This window comes from Fundulus heteroclitus, chromosome 8, assembly GCF_011125445.2.
Source record: "Fundulus heteroclitus isolate FHET01 chromosome 8, MU-UCD_Fhet_4.1, whole genome shotgun sequence".
NCBI lineage: Eukaryota > Metazoa > Chordata > Actinopteri > Cyprinodontiformes > Fundulidae > Fundulus > Fundulus heteroclitus.
In genome coordinates, this window is record NC_046368.1 from 33,921,856 (window position 1) to 33,937,593 (window position 15,738).

Genomic DNA, 15,738 nt, shown 5'->3' on the forward strand with positions numbered 1-15,738 from the left:
TTAAAGTCTTAAATGTGAGTTGGTGATGTCTGCAGAAACCCTGCTTCTTGTTGTTTTTGAGCCTTCCTTGTGTCGTCTCCAGTCCAACAGTGTCCCTGTGGTGCAGCACCCCCACATGACCCACCTCCATCCTTTGCTGTCATACAGTCCTGAGGCGTTCTCCCCGCAGAGGGCTTCACCGGGGTTCTCTCCTGAGCCAGGTAAGCCTCCAGCTGCCACACATCGCTGCACCAGATTGTTTCTCCTCTCTGACTCTGAGCTGTGCTTCTGTTTGGGAAGCAGGAATGTCGAGGAGCCCTCACACGGCCTGTTATCCATCTTCTCCTGGAGGCATGACTCCCCTCCCACACCCACTAGGATGGCTGTGAGTGAAGCACACACTGACTCTGCTAGTGTCTCTCACAGTGTTAGCATGGACACTTGATCAGTACTCCTGATCTACAGCTGCTGATTCTCCTACACCCGCATCTCTCTGGTGGTGATTTATTGTGTGGGTCACTTACTTTGCTGCAGTCACTTTAAGTGATCACAAAAGCTCAAACATTACGATTAAAATTATCCTTACACCTAATAACACAGGATCGGTAAGTAGTTTTCACCACAAAATGAGTGCAGCGGCTGAGAGATGCTGAACATGTGTTTTCTATTCAGGCACCCGTTCCGTGTTCCCAACCACACACAATATGCCATAAACATGGAACTATGCTGTTGGTGCTGAGGGTTGCAAAGCGATACCAAAACGTTCTCTAAGTTACGCCACGCGGTCATCAGTGTTCATCAGCTGTAACATCTTAGCCACTAGAGGAACTACAAGGGGTTCAGGTGGGGGTTGGAGGCCATCCACCTGGCTGGACATCAGCAATGCAAGGCACCCGAAGCATTTCATGCTTCCAGACATCACACCCAAGAACTCCTGTGTGATTGTGATGACAGATACTGATATTAGATAGCAGTTACGGTGCCATTTCTTGTGCAAATGTGGCAATAAAATGGAACCATGTGATGTTTAATAGGAACATCGTAATGCTGTCATGCAGTTAGTGATTTTAGGAGGCATCGTTAATGATCATTAAAACATTCATGCTGAAGAGAGATTGGAATCAGTCATAGGGTCAGAATGTTTGTTGTCTGCCACATAGCACCGATCGGCCTGCCTTTATAAAATCGCCCTAAAGGTCAAAGTTCTGCTCTCCAGTTTTGGTAAGAAGCTCTGGCCTCCTGATGCAGACTACAGACTTCACAGCGTCTTAAGGCAGTTGATATACTGTATGGTTTTAGCATTTTAATACACCACTAAAGGATCAGAGGGTTTTAAACTGTCAGCAAACAGGATGATATTTTACTTTTTACAGTTATTGGGAAAGGGTTTTATTGTCATTAGAAGCCAAATTTTTCGCAACAGTAATAAACTATACACGATGATGTTTTCATGCCCTGAAAACTGCATCGATCACAAGTTGTTCCAGTTTCTTCCACTGCTGGCTCCATGAGAGCAGCAACAGTATCAGAGCTTCTGCCAGCAGGCATCACACATCGGAGGAGCGTTTGTGGGGCTTTGCCTGCTGGGATGTTCAGTAGTTGTCATGCAATCTATTGGATTTTTATTTATCACCAATATTCCAGTAAACACCATGAGATATGGTGCTAAGCCTAATGGTCCATGTCACCCATCCCTTCTGTTACGTAGCATTACTGAGACAGTTGTTGAACGCCTACAGGAATAAAACCAAGCTCCTCTATTGAGCTTTGTTCACCCTCACCGCCATACGCTGAACGTTTAGCTCTCTCTCGCTCTCTCCCAGCCTGCATGAACCTCTGGCATGTTGTAGGAACCAGTTTCCTGATCAAAAGCTTCTCTCCGCGTGACATCTGACTTCATCATCAGCTCATTGCTGAGACTAAAAGTAGCAAGGTTTGAGACTTCCTCCAACAACAACGCCGTCAGTGGGACCTAGCAACACTCAGACTTGACGCTTCAAATGATCAGACAAAAAAAAGTATTTTTCTGGCCTTGCTCAATGCATCTCCAATGCATCTCCACTGTTCTGTGTAAATGTGGTTCCCCGTATTTCAGTTCTTTGGTCTGTTTTATCCCAGCCCAGTAAAATAAACAGTTTTCTCCCTTTAGGTTTTCTAGAAGACAATCAGCGTGTTGTGAAACTACACAGCTTATGTCCTTTGATCACTGATCTCTAAGGGTTGTATCTCTGGGAGGTGCTAAATCCAACAGAGCATTCATGCTCCCTGCTGCTGATCCATGCCACCAGCAGTGTTCCTATCCCACATAGACCTTAGTTGCTGAGAAAATTTGCTGCTTTTCTGCCATCCCAGAACTGAAAATGACAGTTGTTTTTTGGTTTTTAACAAGGAAGAGATGAGCACCTACTTTCTGTAGTGTTTGACGCTGTTTTTTTTTTTTTTTTAGGTTTTTGGGGGGATTCTTTTTACAATGTCTTACTGAAAGGTTTAATATTTTTACGTGATGCAGCTGTAGATGTGAGTTTAACTTCTGGGTTGTGACCCTGGGTTAGAAAAGCCGGTTTCTGGAGGAGTTCCAGACCTACATTCAGTACAGGAGACACTATGTTGACACGTATCGGTCATTACTTGTTCACCCTTCCGTCATGAAGCGGGAACAAAGTGACGTTGGGGAAAGGGTTCTCTGTGTGCCACTGGGCTCAGAGCAGGCATTGCCACAGATAATTTTTTTCCTCTGGACTCGTTAAACCTGTCAGACGTGAGATATCACAGCAGAATGTGTTCCTGCAGGCCAACGCGTTAACCTGATCGGTGACGCACAGCCGTCTGCAGCCGGATTAACCATGTGTTTGTCTTTGTATCCGCAGGCCAGGCCAGCCCATGTATCCCATGGCAGGGGGGTTCTCACCTGCAGCTCTGTCAAGGTATGAACTATCAGCTGCTGAATGATGCCGGATCAGTCTGTCGTTTTGTAGCTTTTGTTTTCAGACTGTCTTTTGTGAACGACACAGACTGATGTCAGATTTCCACCAGCTGCCCATTTCCTACCTTCTAACATGATCAGACACAATGCCTGGACACTTTCCTCTCACTGAAGAGGCTCTGTTGATCTCGTAGTTTAAAATTCCCAGAGATCCGATTCAGCAGAGGAACTTTGTGTTTTAGTGCTAAATGTCTGCCACTAGAGGTCAGTCACCATACAAGCCCTGGTTTACGCAGCACAGGTACACACCCAACACTGCATTATACTTGAGTAATAAATGATAAACATCAATAGACATAAAAACATAGAATAAAATATTTAAATGTTCTAAAGGAACCTAACAAAACAAGCATGAAATATTGATTTCAAGAATTCACTGGCAGATCTATTGCTGCCCCAACTGTGCTTCTGGGTTTTCTGCCTCCTGTCTGCTCAACCCTTAGTTGATTGGAGCAGATAGCTGCTGGTTCTGGTCCTGCTTGAGTTTTTTTTTTTTTTACCTGTTTAAATTGAGTCTTTCCCGTCCGCTGTTCTTAGATGCTTGCTTAGCAGGCAAGATTGCTGCAAACTCATGCCGAGTGCTTGCTGGGCTTCCTTAGACAGACAGCTTATTACCAATTGGCAGTTAATGATGTGTGTCCTTGTCCACATTCTTTTATAATAATATGTTTGACCGCTGTCTTCTTGCCGCCACCCGCTGGACCGGAGTGTTACAGCAGTTTTTCATCACTGTGTCCCACACGTCATTCGGCTGTTTTACATAAATTGCCCCTAGCTAATGGAAACAGGAAAACCCAAAAGCTCCAGGCTTTCGTTTACCAGGGTAATACAAAGCCTGGGGCTTTAAATCCTGGGTCTTTCAATGGAAAAGGGGCTAATATTAAAGCTATAGTTGGTAATCCTGCTCAGAAACACTTTTTGTAATGCTGGGCAAAATCGTCCTTCCATCCTGAAAGTAGTTAATACATTATGTATTCAGAAAAAGGAGGTTACAAAAATCATTCTCTTTGGGAGCTACAGGCCTGTAACAACTCTAACCAATCTCTCCCGTTCGGCCTGAAGAGTATATAGTATATATTTGTCATAATTTTGTTCCTGCTCTCACCCCCTCTAACCCTAAAGTTCTGGGTCAGTGGGGAATTCTGACGCGCTTGCATAACACCAGTGTCCATGCTTGTTCCTGCTTGCTGGCTGCGCATGCGCACTTCTAGTGTTTATGTATCCGGTTAGCTTTTCATTGAAGCTTCACTGCTCTAAGTTTTAAACATGGCTGAGAGTCACAAGAAGCGAACCACCTTGATGTTTATGTGTGGAAGAGGAAAGACTCAGTAGAAAGAAATAAGACCAGAGTGGATTTGAGAGATTTTTTTCACGCAATCCCTTTGAAGAGCAAGCTAAGACGCTCTTGCACATACGCAGTTATTCAGGGACTTGGGGAAACTTCTGGAAAAATCACCCACCGTGGCTGGCTCCACAGAGCCACAGCATCACATGACTTTAGTACGCCTGCCTCTTCTCTGCTTGTTTTCTCTTTTCTCAGCAGGCTGAGCTCTAAATTCCAGTTTAAACGTAGATGAAAGAGTTTTTGGTCGGTTAAAACACCTTCGTAAACGTGTCTACTATTTGAACATTATGGAGAACCTCCTGTTGATGAGTCATCATAAATTAATGGCATGTTTGCCTGTTGACATGACATGTTGACAACACGTCTGCTTCACATCACTGTTTCTGTGAGCCTCTTGGTTTTAGCTCAGAGTTGCTCTGTTTTCCAGTCTGTGATTTCCTTCTATTATTGGGGATGTGTTTTACAGGGTTACAATGGGTCCTTGCAATTCTTGCTTGTTTGTGAACTTGGGGAAAAAAAAGGTTCACGGTCCTAGAGGTGTTTAAAAACAGCCATAAAAATACACTCTTCTATGAAAGTCCTTGAATGTTTTTTTGGGGGTTTGAAATTTTATATGGAGGACAACTGCTGTCAACGTGTCTGTGAGATAGCCTGGCCAAAGTGGCTAAAGAAGGCAGTAGGCAGATGATGTCCAGTGTAGCAGGTGGTTTATTTACAGCAAAAATAGTAGAAAAATATTTACAAAAATCCCAAAAAGTAACTCAGAAGTTAACAGGCTCAACAGACCATAACTGAACTTAAAACAACCTAAATTAACGTCAAGTCCACTCAGCTACACTGCCCTGGTTCTCTTCTCCCTCCTGAACATTTCAAATTTCTGCTTAAATACCATGATTTCCAGGCAGACAAAATGGCCTCCAATGGACTCTTCCAAAAACAGGTACCCCTAAAACAGTTTCTGCTTGAACTTACTATAGTTTCTTTCAATGTGCTTTAGTAACATCTTTTGAGTATGGCTATAACAATGTAAAATTAAATCCCCACAGAATGATTTTACAGATTGCCTAAATTTAACATCAAATTTAAATGGTTGTCTTTTGTCCCTCTTCACTTGGTCCCTTCCTGTGACCTCAGCACTAACAGGAAGCTATAATTACACATTTCCTGTAGAAATGCAAAACATAAACAAACCCGGGATAGTATACATTTGCAGACTATAGACTAAATAAAATATGGCTTAATCAAGCAAAAAAGAATTTTACCTAAAAATATCTAAACTGACAAATGGTGTTCTCACCCACTTTGTCACAGTGTTGTTACTTACTGTAATAACGCTATAGACCAAAGTTAACAGTAAACCAGATTTGTGACTTGTTGGACCTCCGTCTCTCAACAACATATTTCAGGTACAGAGAAAACTTTTATAGACAGAAACATGGGTGTACCATGGGCTCCCTAGTATCACCTATTCTGGCCAATTTGTACATGCAGGAGGTTGAGAGCAGGGTACTCAGTGCTTACAAGGGAACACCACCAACTCACTGGTTAAGATTCATCAAGAACTCTTGGGTCAAAATCCAAACCAAAGAAGTGGAGGCATTCACCAATGACATCAACTCAGTGGAAAGCCACATAAGGTTTCCCAGAGAGGAGGCCCAGAACATGTTATCTTTTCTGGAATGTGGATCGTCTTCCACATTGAGGAAGATGGGAGTCTGAAAACTGAGGTTTACTGGAAGCCCACGCACACACACAGACCAATATCTGCATTTTGATTCACATCACCCACTGGAATGCCAACTCTCTGTTATCAGAACTCTGATTTATCAGGCTGTTAACATTCCCTCTGCCACAGAGGAGAAGCAAAAAGTACTCAAGCACGTCGTTATCCGAATTGAGCCTTTGTCAAATCAGCCAACAAAGTTGGCAGAAAAAAACAACCCTGTGTCGAAAACAGAGGAGAAAACAGAGATGCAAAGACCTTGTCATTCCATATGTGTCAGGAGTTTCTGACAGGGTTTCCGCGGGGCATTAAAAGTCATTAAATGAAATTGTTTAAAATTAAGGCCTTTATTGGCATTAAAAGTCATTAAATGTAATTATCTGTGGCATTAAAAATGCCTTATTTTTTTTCTAAAAAATACGGTCATAAAAACAGTTTTGTCAGATATATTATCAGATATAACTCATTCCACGTGTTTGCGCGGAACTGCTTCCGGTTGATCGTAAAGCCGCATGTTTTTACAATGTTCAGAGCTCGAGGCGGAGAAAGAGGTAGAGAGTGGGAAAATGCAAATTTCAACAAAAGTGGATGAAAAACGAATTCGGGACATGGCTGCAGCCTGTCGACGGTAAAGATGACGAAGGATTTTGCCTTGTTTGTAAAAAAAATTAAGCTTTGCACAATGGGTGTCAATGCTTCACAATCTCACATGAAGTCGGACAGTGTAGTCCAGGGTGTACGCGGGTATACAGCGTATATCCTCTTATTTTTCAGCCAGAATTATGTATACCCACTTCTGCAGCTATATTTGTGTCTTTTGTTTGAGCGCACAGTGAGACAGGTTTCATCGTTTAAACATCACGCGCGCGCGCTCAAATCTGATAAGCTCTTCTCAACCCACTATGCTCGCGCTCGCTTCCGTGTCTGCCCGGTCTGACCTGCTACCTCCATGCTCAATACCAGCTGTGCGCTCACTGGATTCTGTCTGTGCGCTCGTGACTTCAAAAACTGTTAACCTCACCAGCCAATCACAGACAGGTTTCTTTCCATCCAATCAGAGTAGGGCTTGCAAATACTGCATTCAGATGGATTAAATGAAAATGCTGCAGCTTTTGGCAGAAATTACTAAACACAACGGTGGGATTGAAGAAAAAAAAACAACCAATAAACAGTTTAATATTTAATTTAAAATAATTCCTTGAGTTACTAAGTGAGGTGTACCAGCTTCTGGGTGATGATGCAAAAGTTTCTTGTGATCATAATCATCATCATTGTCATCATTATTTAAAGAGCACTTTAACACAAGGTAAAACAAAATAACATCTAATAAAACGACTTGGGTAAAGACTCAACAATTTAAATTAACAATGATAATAAGCTGTTTAAATCCTTAAAAACAAATGAAAGTTTTTTAAACTGAACTCTAAGATAAACAGGCTACCAGTGAAGGGAGGCCAGATGGGGTAAAGTGTTTTTCCATTAAAAGGCGTTTGAACCAGCTGCAGACGTTTGAGCGAGGACTGACCGATTCAGAGATACAGAGAATTACACTAATCCAGCCATGAAGGCTTACAGTAGGGTTTCCATATTTTTGCCTTGAAATAATAGGTTATACCTTTGCTTTGTTCCTTACATGATGATAAAAATGACTTGACTGAGGCTCCTTTTTGACTGTCAAGTTTAAAATCATTTTAAAATCGAGGGGCTAAACATTCATTTCTCACTGGGTCTTAATCAACAGGATCTACAGTTCTTTGGGTGTTTCAACTGGTATATTTAACAATTTATGATTTGCAAAGACAAAGTGATTTGAGTTTTGATCTCATCATTACCTTTATCTCTTTCTATAGATTCTCTTTCTCCTTCAATTTAGGACTTTCCATATGCCTTATCACCTAGGTCTATATTGAAAAACCTACAGTAAAATAATGAAATGTTGATTCTGGATGTAGTGTAGGAAGTCCTTCAATATAAACCAAAGAAAATTTTACAAAAAATCTTTATAAAAGAGACAACAGTATTTTCACACCTCACGTAGTAGCTCAAGGAAATATTTTAATGTAGATGTTTTAGGCTAAATATTTTAGGCTAAAATGAGTAAACCCTAGTCATGGATTTTTGGGTAAACTAAATAGAGCAGTGTTACATGTCATTGTTTCTAAAACGGCATGTTTCTGAGCTGCGTCTAAAAGGGCAAACATTGACAGTATACCCACTTCTCTAGGGACCACTGCGGACAGCCACAGATCAGCTGCAAGGGGCAGACAACAGCTAACAATGTCAAGTTACTTTTCTGTAACCAACGCACTCATGTCCGCAGTAGCTACCGCAAACAGCACAGCAGCAGCTGGAGCAAGCTCTACCGCCACTAACGTAGGGAAATCAGACGGTCTTCGAACAACATTTGGATCCAATGCAACACGGCATGCGGAGGTGCTCTGTTGTCTGAACACGGCCATCAAGTACTATATATATATATATATATATATATATATATATATATATATATATATATATATATATATATATATATATATATATATATATATATATAGGGTTACTCATTCCTGTATAAACCCTGTCTGAGAAACTCAGGAAAATTTTCTCAAAACACAGCATAGCAATAGATAACACTATCAAACAAAAACTGGTTCATCCCAAATCAGAACACCCAAACTACAGCTGAGTAGCGTTGTGTATGCGGTCCAGTGCAGTGAGGACTACCCAAACTGCTCTCTATATTAGAGAAACTAAACAGCTACATAACGGCATGGCACAGCACAGGAGGGCCAGCAGCCCAGGGCAAGATTCAGCAGTCCACTTGCAGCTCAAGAACAAACGGCACTCTTTTGACGACGATGATGTCCAGATTTTGGATAGGGAGAACAGGTGGTCTGAAAGAGGGGTGAAAGAAGCTATCTTGGTCAAGAGAGAAAAACCATCACTAAAAAGAGGGAGATGATTGCGATTCCAACTCCCCAATGTTTACAGCTCGGTCTGCCAACACAGTCCAAAGAGATTACATCAGCAGTCTCATCATGATTCAGATGACCACGTACTCCACTCACACCAAGCGATAGCTTCTAACGACCCAGGAAAGTGATGGTGGTTCATTGATTTGCATCTGACTTAGAATGCACCTAGGAGGATGGGCCTCCATGTCCTTAAAAACAGCAGCGCAGCAACTGCAGGGTGCTCAAGTGAAGCCACCAGAATAGCCAATGACTCCTGGTGTGGGAACCCTGTGTTTATCACGGCTCTTGGGATTCAGATTAACGACCTTCAGAATGTTTTAGTTATGTTAATGTTTCATTCTTTTTATCTGTAAAATACCCTGTGATCAACCTTCAAAAACAAAATCAACCTTTTAATGTAATGCTACAATGATGATGAAATCATCAGCAGCTTTTGCTCCTGTAACGCTCTTCTATTGATGAGCTTGTGAGGATTTGATGGAACTCTGAGAATGTTTTTCTACAGTCTGGTGTCGAGCAGCTTCTCTCCACGCTTGGTGCCGACCCCCCAGTCGTCTATGCCTCATCCTGCCGCAGTGAAGCAGGAGCCTGGATGCAGTAACAGCCAACAGCCTGGGTAACGGCAACCACTCATCAGGATCCCCACCCACCATGTATTGATATGGCCCCTGGGGCCGTGGGTCTGATGTAGGTGTTTCCCTCTGAAGCTCTCACTCTCTGTTTCTCCCTGCAGCAAATCCACCTCCAGCTCTGAGCATGACAGGGAGGAGGAGCGAAAGCCCCACATCAAGAAGCCGCTGAATGCTTTCATGCTCTACATGAGGGAGGAGAGGCCTAAAGTTGTGGCTCAGTGCAAAGTGAAAGAGAGCGCCACCATCAACCAAATCCTGGGCCAGCGGGTCAGTCCATTCACCAGATAGTCAGCATTTGTTGTTACAGATGATCCATGTCAAAAACCATGTTGAATTCACAGCAAAGAGGAATGCTCTAAGACCTTAAGATGGCCCTTACATGACCTTCATGCAGCTGCTGCCTGTTGCTAAATTAACTCACGCGTGTCCTCTGTCTACAGTGGCATTCTCTGCCCAAAGAGGAACAAGCCAAGTATTATGATCTGGCTCGCAAAGAGAGACTCCTTCACTCCAAGCTGTACCCCAACTGGTCCGCCAGAGACAACTATGTGAGTCCGCTGACAGGTGAACACACAACCTTTAACCGTCAGCTCGTGTTGGCTTAGATGCTCATCTGATCAATGTCTGTGTAGGGGAAGAAGAAGAAGAGGAAGAGGGTGAAGAGTGAAACTCAGCTTGAAGGTGAGACGATGTTCTGGAAGGATTTGTGACCTGGTTGTGGTGAACGGATGTCTATTTGTGTTTGATGGTTTGTAGGGTTTGAAAGGAATACAGTGCAGAAGGACCTCATACTGTGTCCACGCTGCAGGCATACACGGCTGAAACTGGACTTTTTTGTCCATTTGTGAACATTGTTTACTTTATCTATGAGATGACACAAGCACAGTTTATTTACTTGGTTTATATACTGTGGTTCAAAGTAACAAAACAAATCTCTATTATAACATCAAGACCCGAGGGTTAAAATAACACAATGTGCCTTAAAGCCTGGAAGTCCCTCAAGTTAGGCCATGACAACCACAGATTCAGACACTGTGAGGTAGAACTGTTCTGAAGAGACGGGCCCAGTGTGGCTATTAAATCAAGAGAAGGTTGGTTTAATATTAATTATCTTCTGTATTCTTTGGCTTTTTGATTGTAATTCTGTATTTTAATAAAAGCTTTATTTAAGGTATTGTCATCAAGCTGAAGGAGGCAAATCTTGTGTCCGTCCGTCCGTTTTCTTCCGCTTATCCGGGGTCGGGTCGTGGTCGCAAATCTTGTGTTAAATTCCTAATTTAAAGGTCAAACGTTGCATAATTGAGTTTTGTAGGACGCACTAAATTAGTGCTAAAGCCTGCTGTGTGAACATGATCATAAAGGCTCCTTGGTCGCAGCAGTTTCTATTTTTTCTGCTGCTGGAAATCTACTGAGACGCTCAGAAGGATCAGCATAACATACGGTTCTGGGTTTCATGCAGTTACCAGGATACACGCGATCTGGTCACAGCGCCTTGTAATGTTAATCCAAACCCTTAAAGTTTCAGTTTCTTTGGATTTTATGTGATAAACCAACACCATGTAGTTCATGATAGTGAAATGGAAGGAAAATGCAGAAAGTTTTCAACATTAAAAAAACAAAAATCTGAAACGGATATTTTCATGAAGGTCCATTTACCTCAATACCCCCAAATAAAGTCCAGCATAAATGCAGGTGTTCTGTTTCTGGCCTCCTCAGAAGCCAGAAGCAGAACGTTAGAGAATAACCAGCTTGAAGACGGCCAAGGAACAACGCAGGACGGTCAGGGAGAAAGTTCTGGTCCAGTTTAAGGCAGGATTGGGTTCTATAACAATATTAGCACTGAACATCTCCCAAGGCACTGTTCAATCCCTGAGCCTTGCTATCTCTGGATGAGCTGCAGAGGTCCACGGCTCAGGTGGGACACCTGTTGGGGTGGGACCACTGTCAGTTGATCGCTCCACACATCTGGCCTTTATGGAAGATGAAACCCGTTGTTTGGGGGGAGGGGGGCGATCAGCAGAACTTTGGGTTGCATACTGCTAGGACACTTGTTCATGAAGGTCAAAGTTGATGAGAAGATGGATGAAGCTAAATCCTAGAAGAAAACCTGTTAGAGGCAGCAAAAGTCTGGGGTGGAGGTACACCCTCCAGCCGGACCGTACGCCTAAATGGACAGCCAGAGCTACAGTGGTATGGTCTTGGTCCAGAACCATGGAATCCCATTAAAATGCAACCAGTGTAGGGTTTTGTAATGTTTTTTGTAGAGATGTGCTGACAAAGCGCCGCTCACGTAGGGTTGACCTTCCTTTTAGACCCACTTTCTGTTCATAGCTTTCCCTCTCCCTCCTGATTGTAAGAAAGTTGGACTAATTGGGTTGGGTTTTTCAGCTTTTCTGTAACTTACAGATGCTCTGCGGTGCTCAGTGTGCTGATGCGTTTGTTCTGTTCTGTAGTTGCTGCAGCTGCAGACGACTTCCCTCCACAGCTTAAGAAACCTCGGGAGGAGCCGCCACACACACAGACGTCACACACGCGACCTCACCTGACGCATCCACACACCGTGTCCCATCTGACGCACACCCATCTCTCCCAAGCCAGCCCTGCCTCCTCCTTGGACTCCCCGGCAACCCCCACCACTGCGCTGGCCTCCCCCGCCGGACCGGCTGCCACACACACTGAGCACACGCACTCCTCCTACAGCTACAGCGGACACAGCTCGCCGTTTGGCGAGCAGCTGCAGCCGCTGTCCCTCACCACCAAGCCCAGCCGCACCGCCCAACCTGTGAGCCACAACGTCGCAACTCCAGGACCCTCCACGCCCTCCTCCACAGACACACCCACCTCTTCACCCCCCGCGTCCTCCTCCAGGAGATCCCCACAGCCTCCTCTGCTGGTCTCTCACCCTTTCCTTGTCCCACCTCCTACAACCTCTCACAGATGAGCTGCCAACTCCCTCGCTCTGAACAGCCAGTCAGCTTGAAGGATCTGACACAACAGAGAAACGTGCCTCTTTCTAAATGCTGTAAATAAGCTTCTTTTTAAAAAGAAACCCTTTTTATAGACCTATTATATTTTGTACTAGTATGAAAAGGACATATTTGGTCAATATTTGACTGCATTTAAAACTGTATTTTTGACTATTTCACTTTTTCTACTGATGAGGAGGAAACGATTTGTTGGACGTGAATGTGACGTGTGGCACAACATTGGTTTCAGAAAGGCTTTTTTTCACATTGTAGTTCTTCATGTAAAGCTAGGGTTTTGGTTCCTTGTGTTAATAAATTCCCACTGAGTGCTATCACGCTCTCGTTCATTATTCTGGCCTTTAGATCCCTTTGGTGTTCCTGTCTTTTTTAACAGTGTTTGGATTTATGTCATTAATTTGGCCATTTGCTTCTTTTCAATAGCAAAAATGTTTTTTTTTTTTCTATAATCAGCTCTTGACAGGAGCCTAAAATGGTTTCTCTTTTGAACATTAAACTAGTGTAAAAACTTGGAAAACAAACACTTAGAGATTGTTGTCAGTTAGCAGCTGCCTTTGACAGCGCAGCCCAAGCATTTCTAAAAGAGCAAGTTGAAATGTTCCTGATGATTGAAACAGTGTAATGTTTATAATGGCAGAAGAGTCCTAAGAAAGAATTGATGATTTAAAAAAAATAATAAATGAAATCAGACCATCACTCAACAAAGAATCAACACACTACTGATTAATAATTTTTAAAATCCATGTTTTCTTTACAAATCTTCCAGCTTTGCACTGCTGCAGTTTTCTGGTTCCTCACCTGATCAGTCGAGTTATTTCCTGGCAAGTCAGAAGTATTGTTTTCAAGGAAAGAACGACTCATGCTGTTGTGAAAAACGTGTGAGGCGTTCCCAAGTTGTCTGAGCGGCCTGAACGAGAGACAACTTATGCAATTCTAGCACCTGAAATGGGTGGAGATAACTGAGTGTTCAGTTTTCCAGAAACTAATTGGTTTGCCTCTAGCAGAGAGGAGGTTCCATTATGGATGCCATAATTGGGTGTAGTGGGCCGTTCTGGTGTTTGATCAGTGGGTGTAACCTGGTGCTGAGAACAGTGACCAGCAGATCACTTCCTCCTCAGGATCCTAAAGTGGCAGAGTTCTTTCTCCCAAAACATTTCCTGGAGTCACAAAAATACAACAACCAACAATTTAAGAATTGGTCTGCTGTTGAACCACATCAATGTTGCTTGATGCTACAAAGGTTTGCAACGTTTAGTCACTAGCTGTGCTAGGCCTGTCACTTCCAAGTTTAGCACCCTTGAAGGCCACTGGCAACACTGATCTGTCCCAAAATTAAACAGTCTCCCTCTGTGTTTTGGGATCTGATAGCAGACCACTTTGGACCAGAAATTATGGAGTTAGTTGTAAAGATCAGGCCACATTCACCCCTCTAGATTAAATCCTTCATCACAGAACCAAAAACATGCCTGATCAGGTGCCATATCTCTTTTGTAGTCTTAACATCAACTTTTAGCATATAGCTCCTACAAAACTTGAAAAATATAGACTCAGACATAGAGGAGGCAAAACGATAAGTTAACAGTCTAATAACGATGCAAAAAGAGAATGGGTGTTGCATTCTTACAGCTTTTTCATCAAACATCAATGAGCAATTTGCTTGGATTCTGCAAGATCCAAGCCTCCAACCTTTGGAACAATCCTTGTCTCGTTTTCTCTTTTTGGCCTCCTCAAACAGTTCTCTGTTTGCTTCCCTTGGCCATGACAAACTTTGACTCAATAAGTTGAAGCACGTAAGGTTAGCTCTCTCGTTTAAGAGAAGCTCAGACTGCCTTAAAGTGGCGCTCGAAGTCAGATGACCCATTGAGTGACAAATCCGACTCTCAAGTTACATAGGTGAGTTTTGAAAAGAGCAGTGCGCACGGAGCATCAATATGTGCCAAGTGCTGAGATTTGACTTGAAACATAATTTAATATAGCTCAAATTAAGCTAATATTTGGTCAAAATTTGCACAGTTCTGCTTTAAGTAAGCAAGCAAATAATTTACCTATCTAAAATGAACCAGACACTTATTACATACATACTATAGCCCACACAAACATTATATAAGTATGTATACATCCATGTACAACCCTTCTTCCATCTCATCTCTGAGCAAAACAGTGTGAGCCTTTTCATTGTCCCAGCATAACACAACATTTTGTTATCTGCCCCTAACTCCTGCAGAATAATATGCATCAACTAACAGGCCTCTTTAGATCTAATGGACTCATTCTACTTGTCTTTGCCAGGCATAGATGTTTAAATTTCAAGCTAAATACAGAAGGATTGCATATTATCAAATATGTGCCTATGCACATCCAGACACTTATTACCTACATACTATAGCCCACACAAACATTATGCAAGTATGTATACATCCATGTACAACCCTTCTTTCATCTCATCTCTGAGCAAACCAGTGTGAGCCTTTTCATTGTCCCAGCATAACACAACAGTGTTATGCTGGGACATTTTGGCAACCATGAATGAATGAGTAAATAACATAGAAGTAAAGTTCTATGCTTATCTGCCCCTAACTCCTGCAGAATATTTTTGCATCAACTAACAGGCCTCTTTAGATCTAATGGACTCATTCTGCTTGTCTTTGCCAGACATAGATGTTTAAATTTCAAGCTAAATGCAGAAGGATTGCACATTATCAGCAGTGGTAGCAGTGGATAGTATTTTAACATTTAAAATTTGTTGCATTTTTCCTACAGGCTTCCATTGAGCATTGTCTTGATAAACCAGTTATTTTACTGATAATACAGTTTCCCATCGTTCCATTCATCAGGTCACGTTGCTTAGTTCCATAAAGCTGAATTAGTCTCTGCTGTAGAAATTTTTTCCAGTACTTTCACCTTTGATGAGGTCAGTTGATTCATATCTGGTGGACCGTTTCCCAGAAGTTAGCAGACATTCATTCATCATCCAAACCAAATGAGCTCACGAATGTACAAATCCTCCATACACATTACAGCCATACACAGTCCTTATTTACACGTTTGACAGGTATATTTTACAAATTAACAGGCTGTGTTCTATACTCATAAAAGATAAGCACACCCTGTTTTAAC

The 15,738-nt window shown here is 42.5% G+C and overlaps 1 protein-coding gene across 1 annotated transcript in view; it reads left to right on the top strand.

Moving 5' to 3' along the window:
* LOC105918661 (transcription factor 7-like 1-A) overlaps positions 1–12,939 on the top strand; it is a 34,733-nt gene extending 21,794 nt beyond the window's left edge. The window contains exons 5-12 of the mRNA XM_012853790.3: positions 83–200; positions 283–364; positions 2,847–2,903; positions 9,511–9,621; positions 9,739–9,904; positions 10,078–10,185; positions 10,270–10,318; positions 12,091–12,939. Of these exons, the coding sequence (XP_012709244.1) occupies positions 83–200; positions 283–364; positions 2,847–2,903; positions 9,511–9,621; positions 9,739–9,904; positions 10,078–10,185; positions 10,270–10,318; positions 12,091–12,578 (1,179 nt within the window). The 3' untranslated portion in view covers positions 12,579–12,939. The remainder of the gene's footprint in view (positions 1–82; positions 201–282; positions 365–2,846; positions 2,904–9,510; positions 9,622–9,738; positions 9,905–10,077; positions 10,186–10,269; positions 10,319–12,090) is intronic.
* Positions 12,940–15,738: the final 2,799 nt, after the last annotated feature.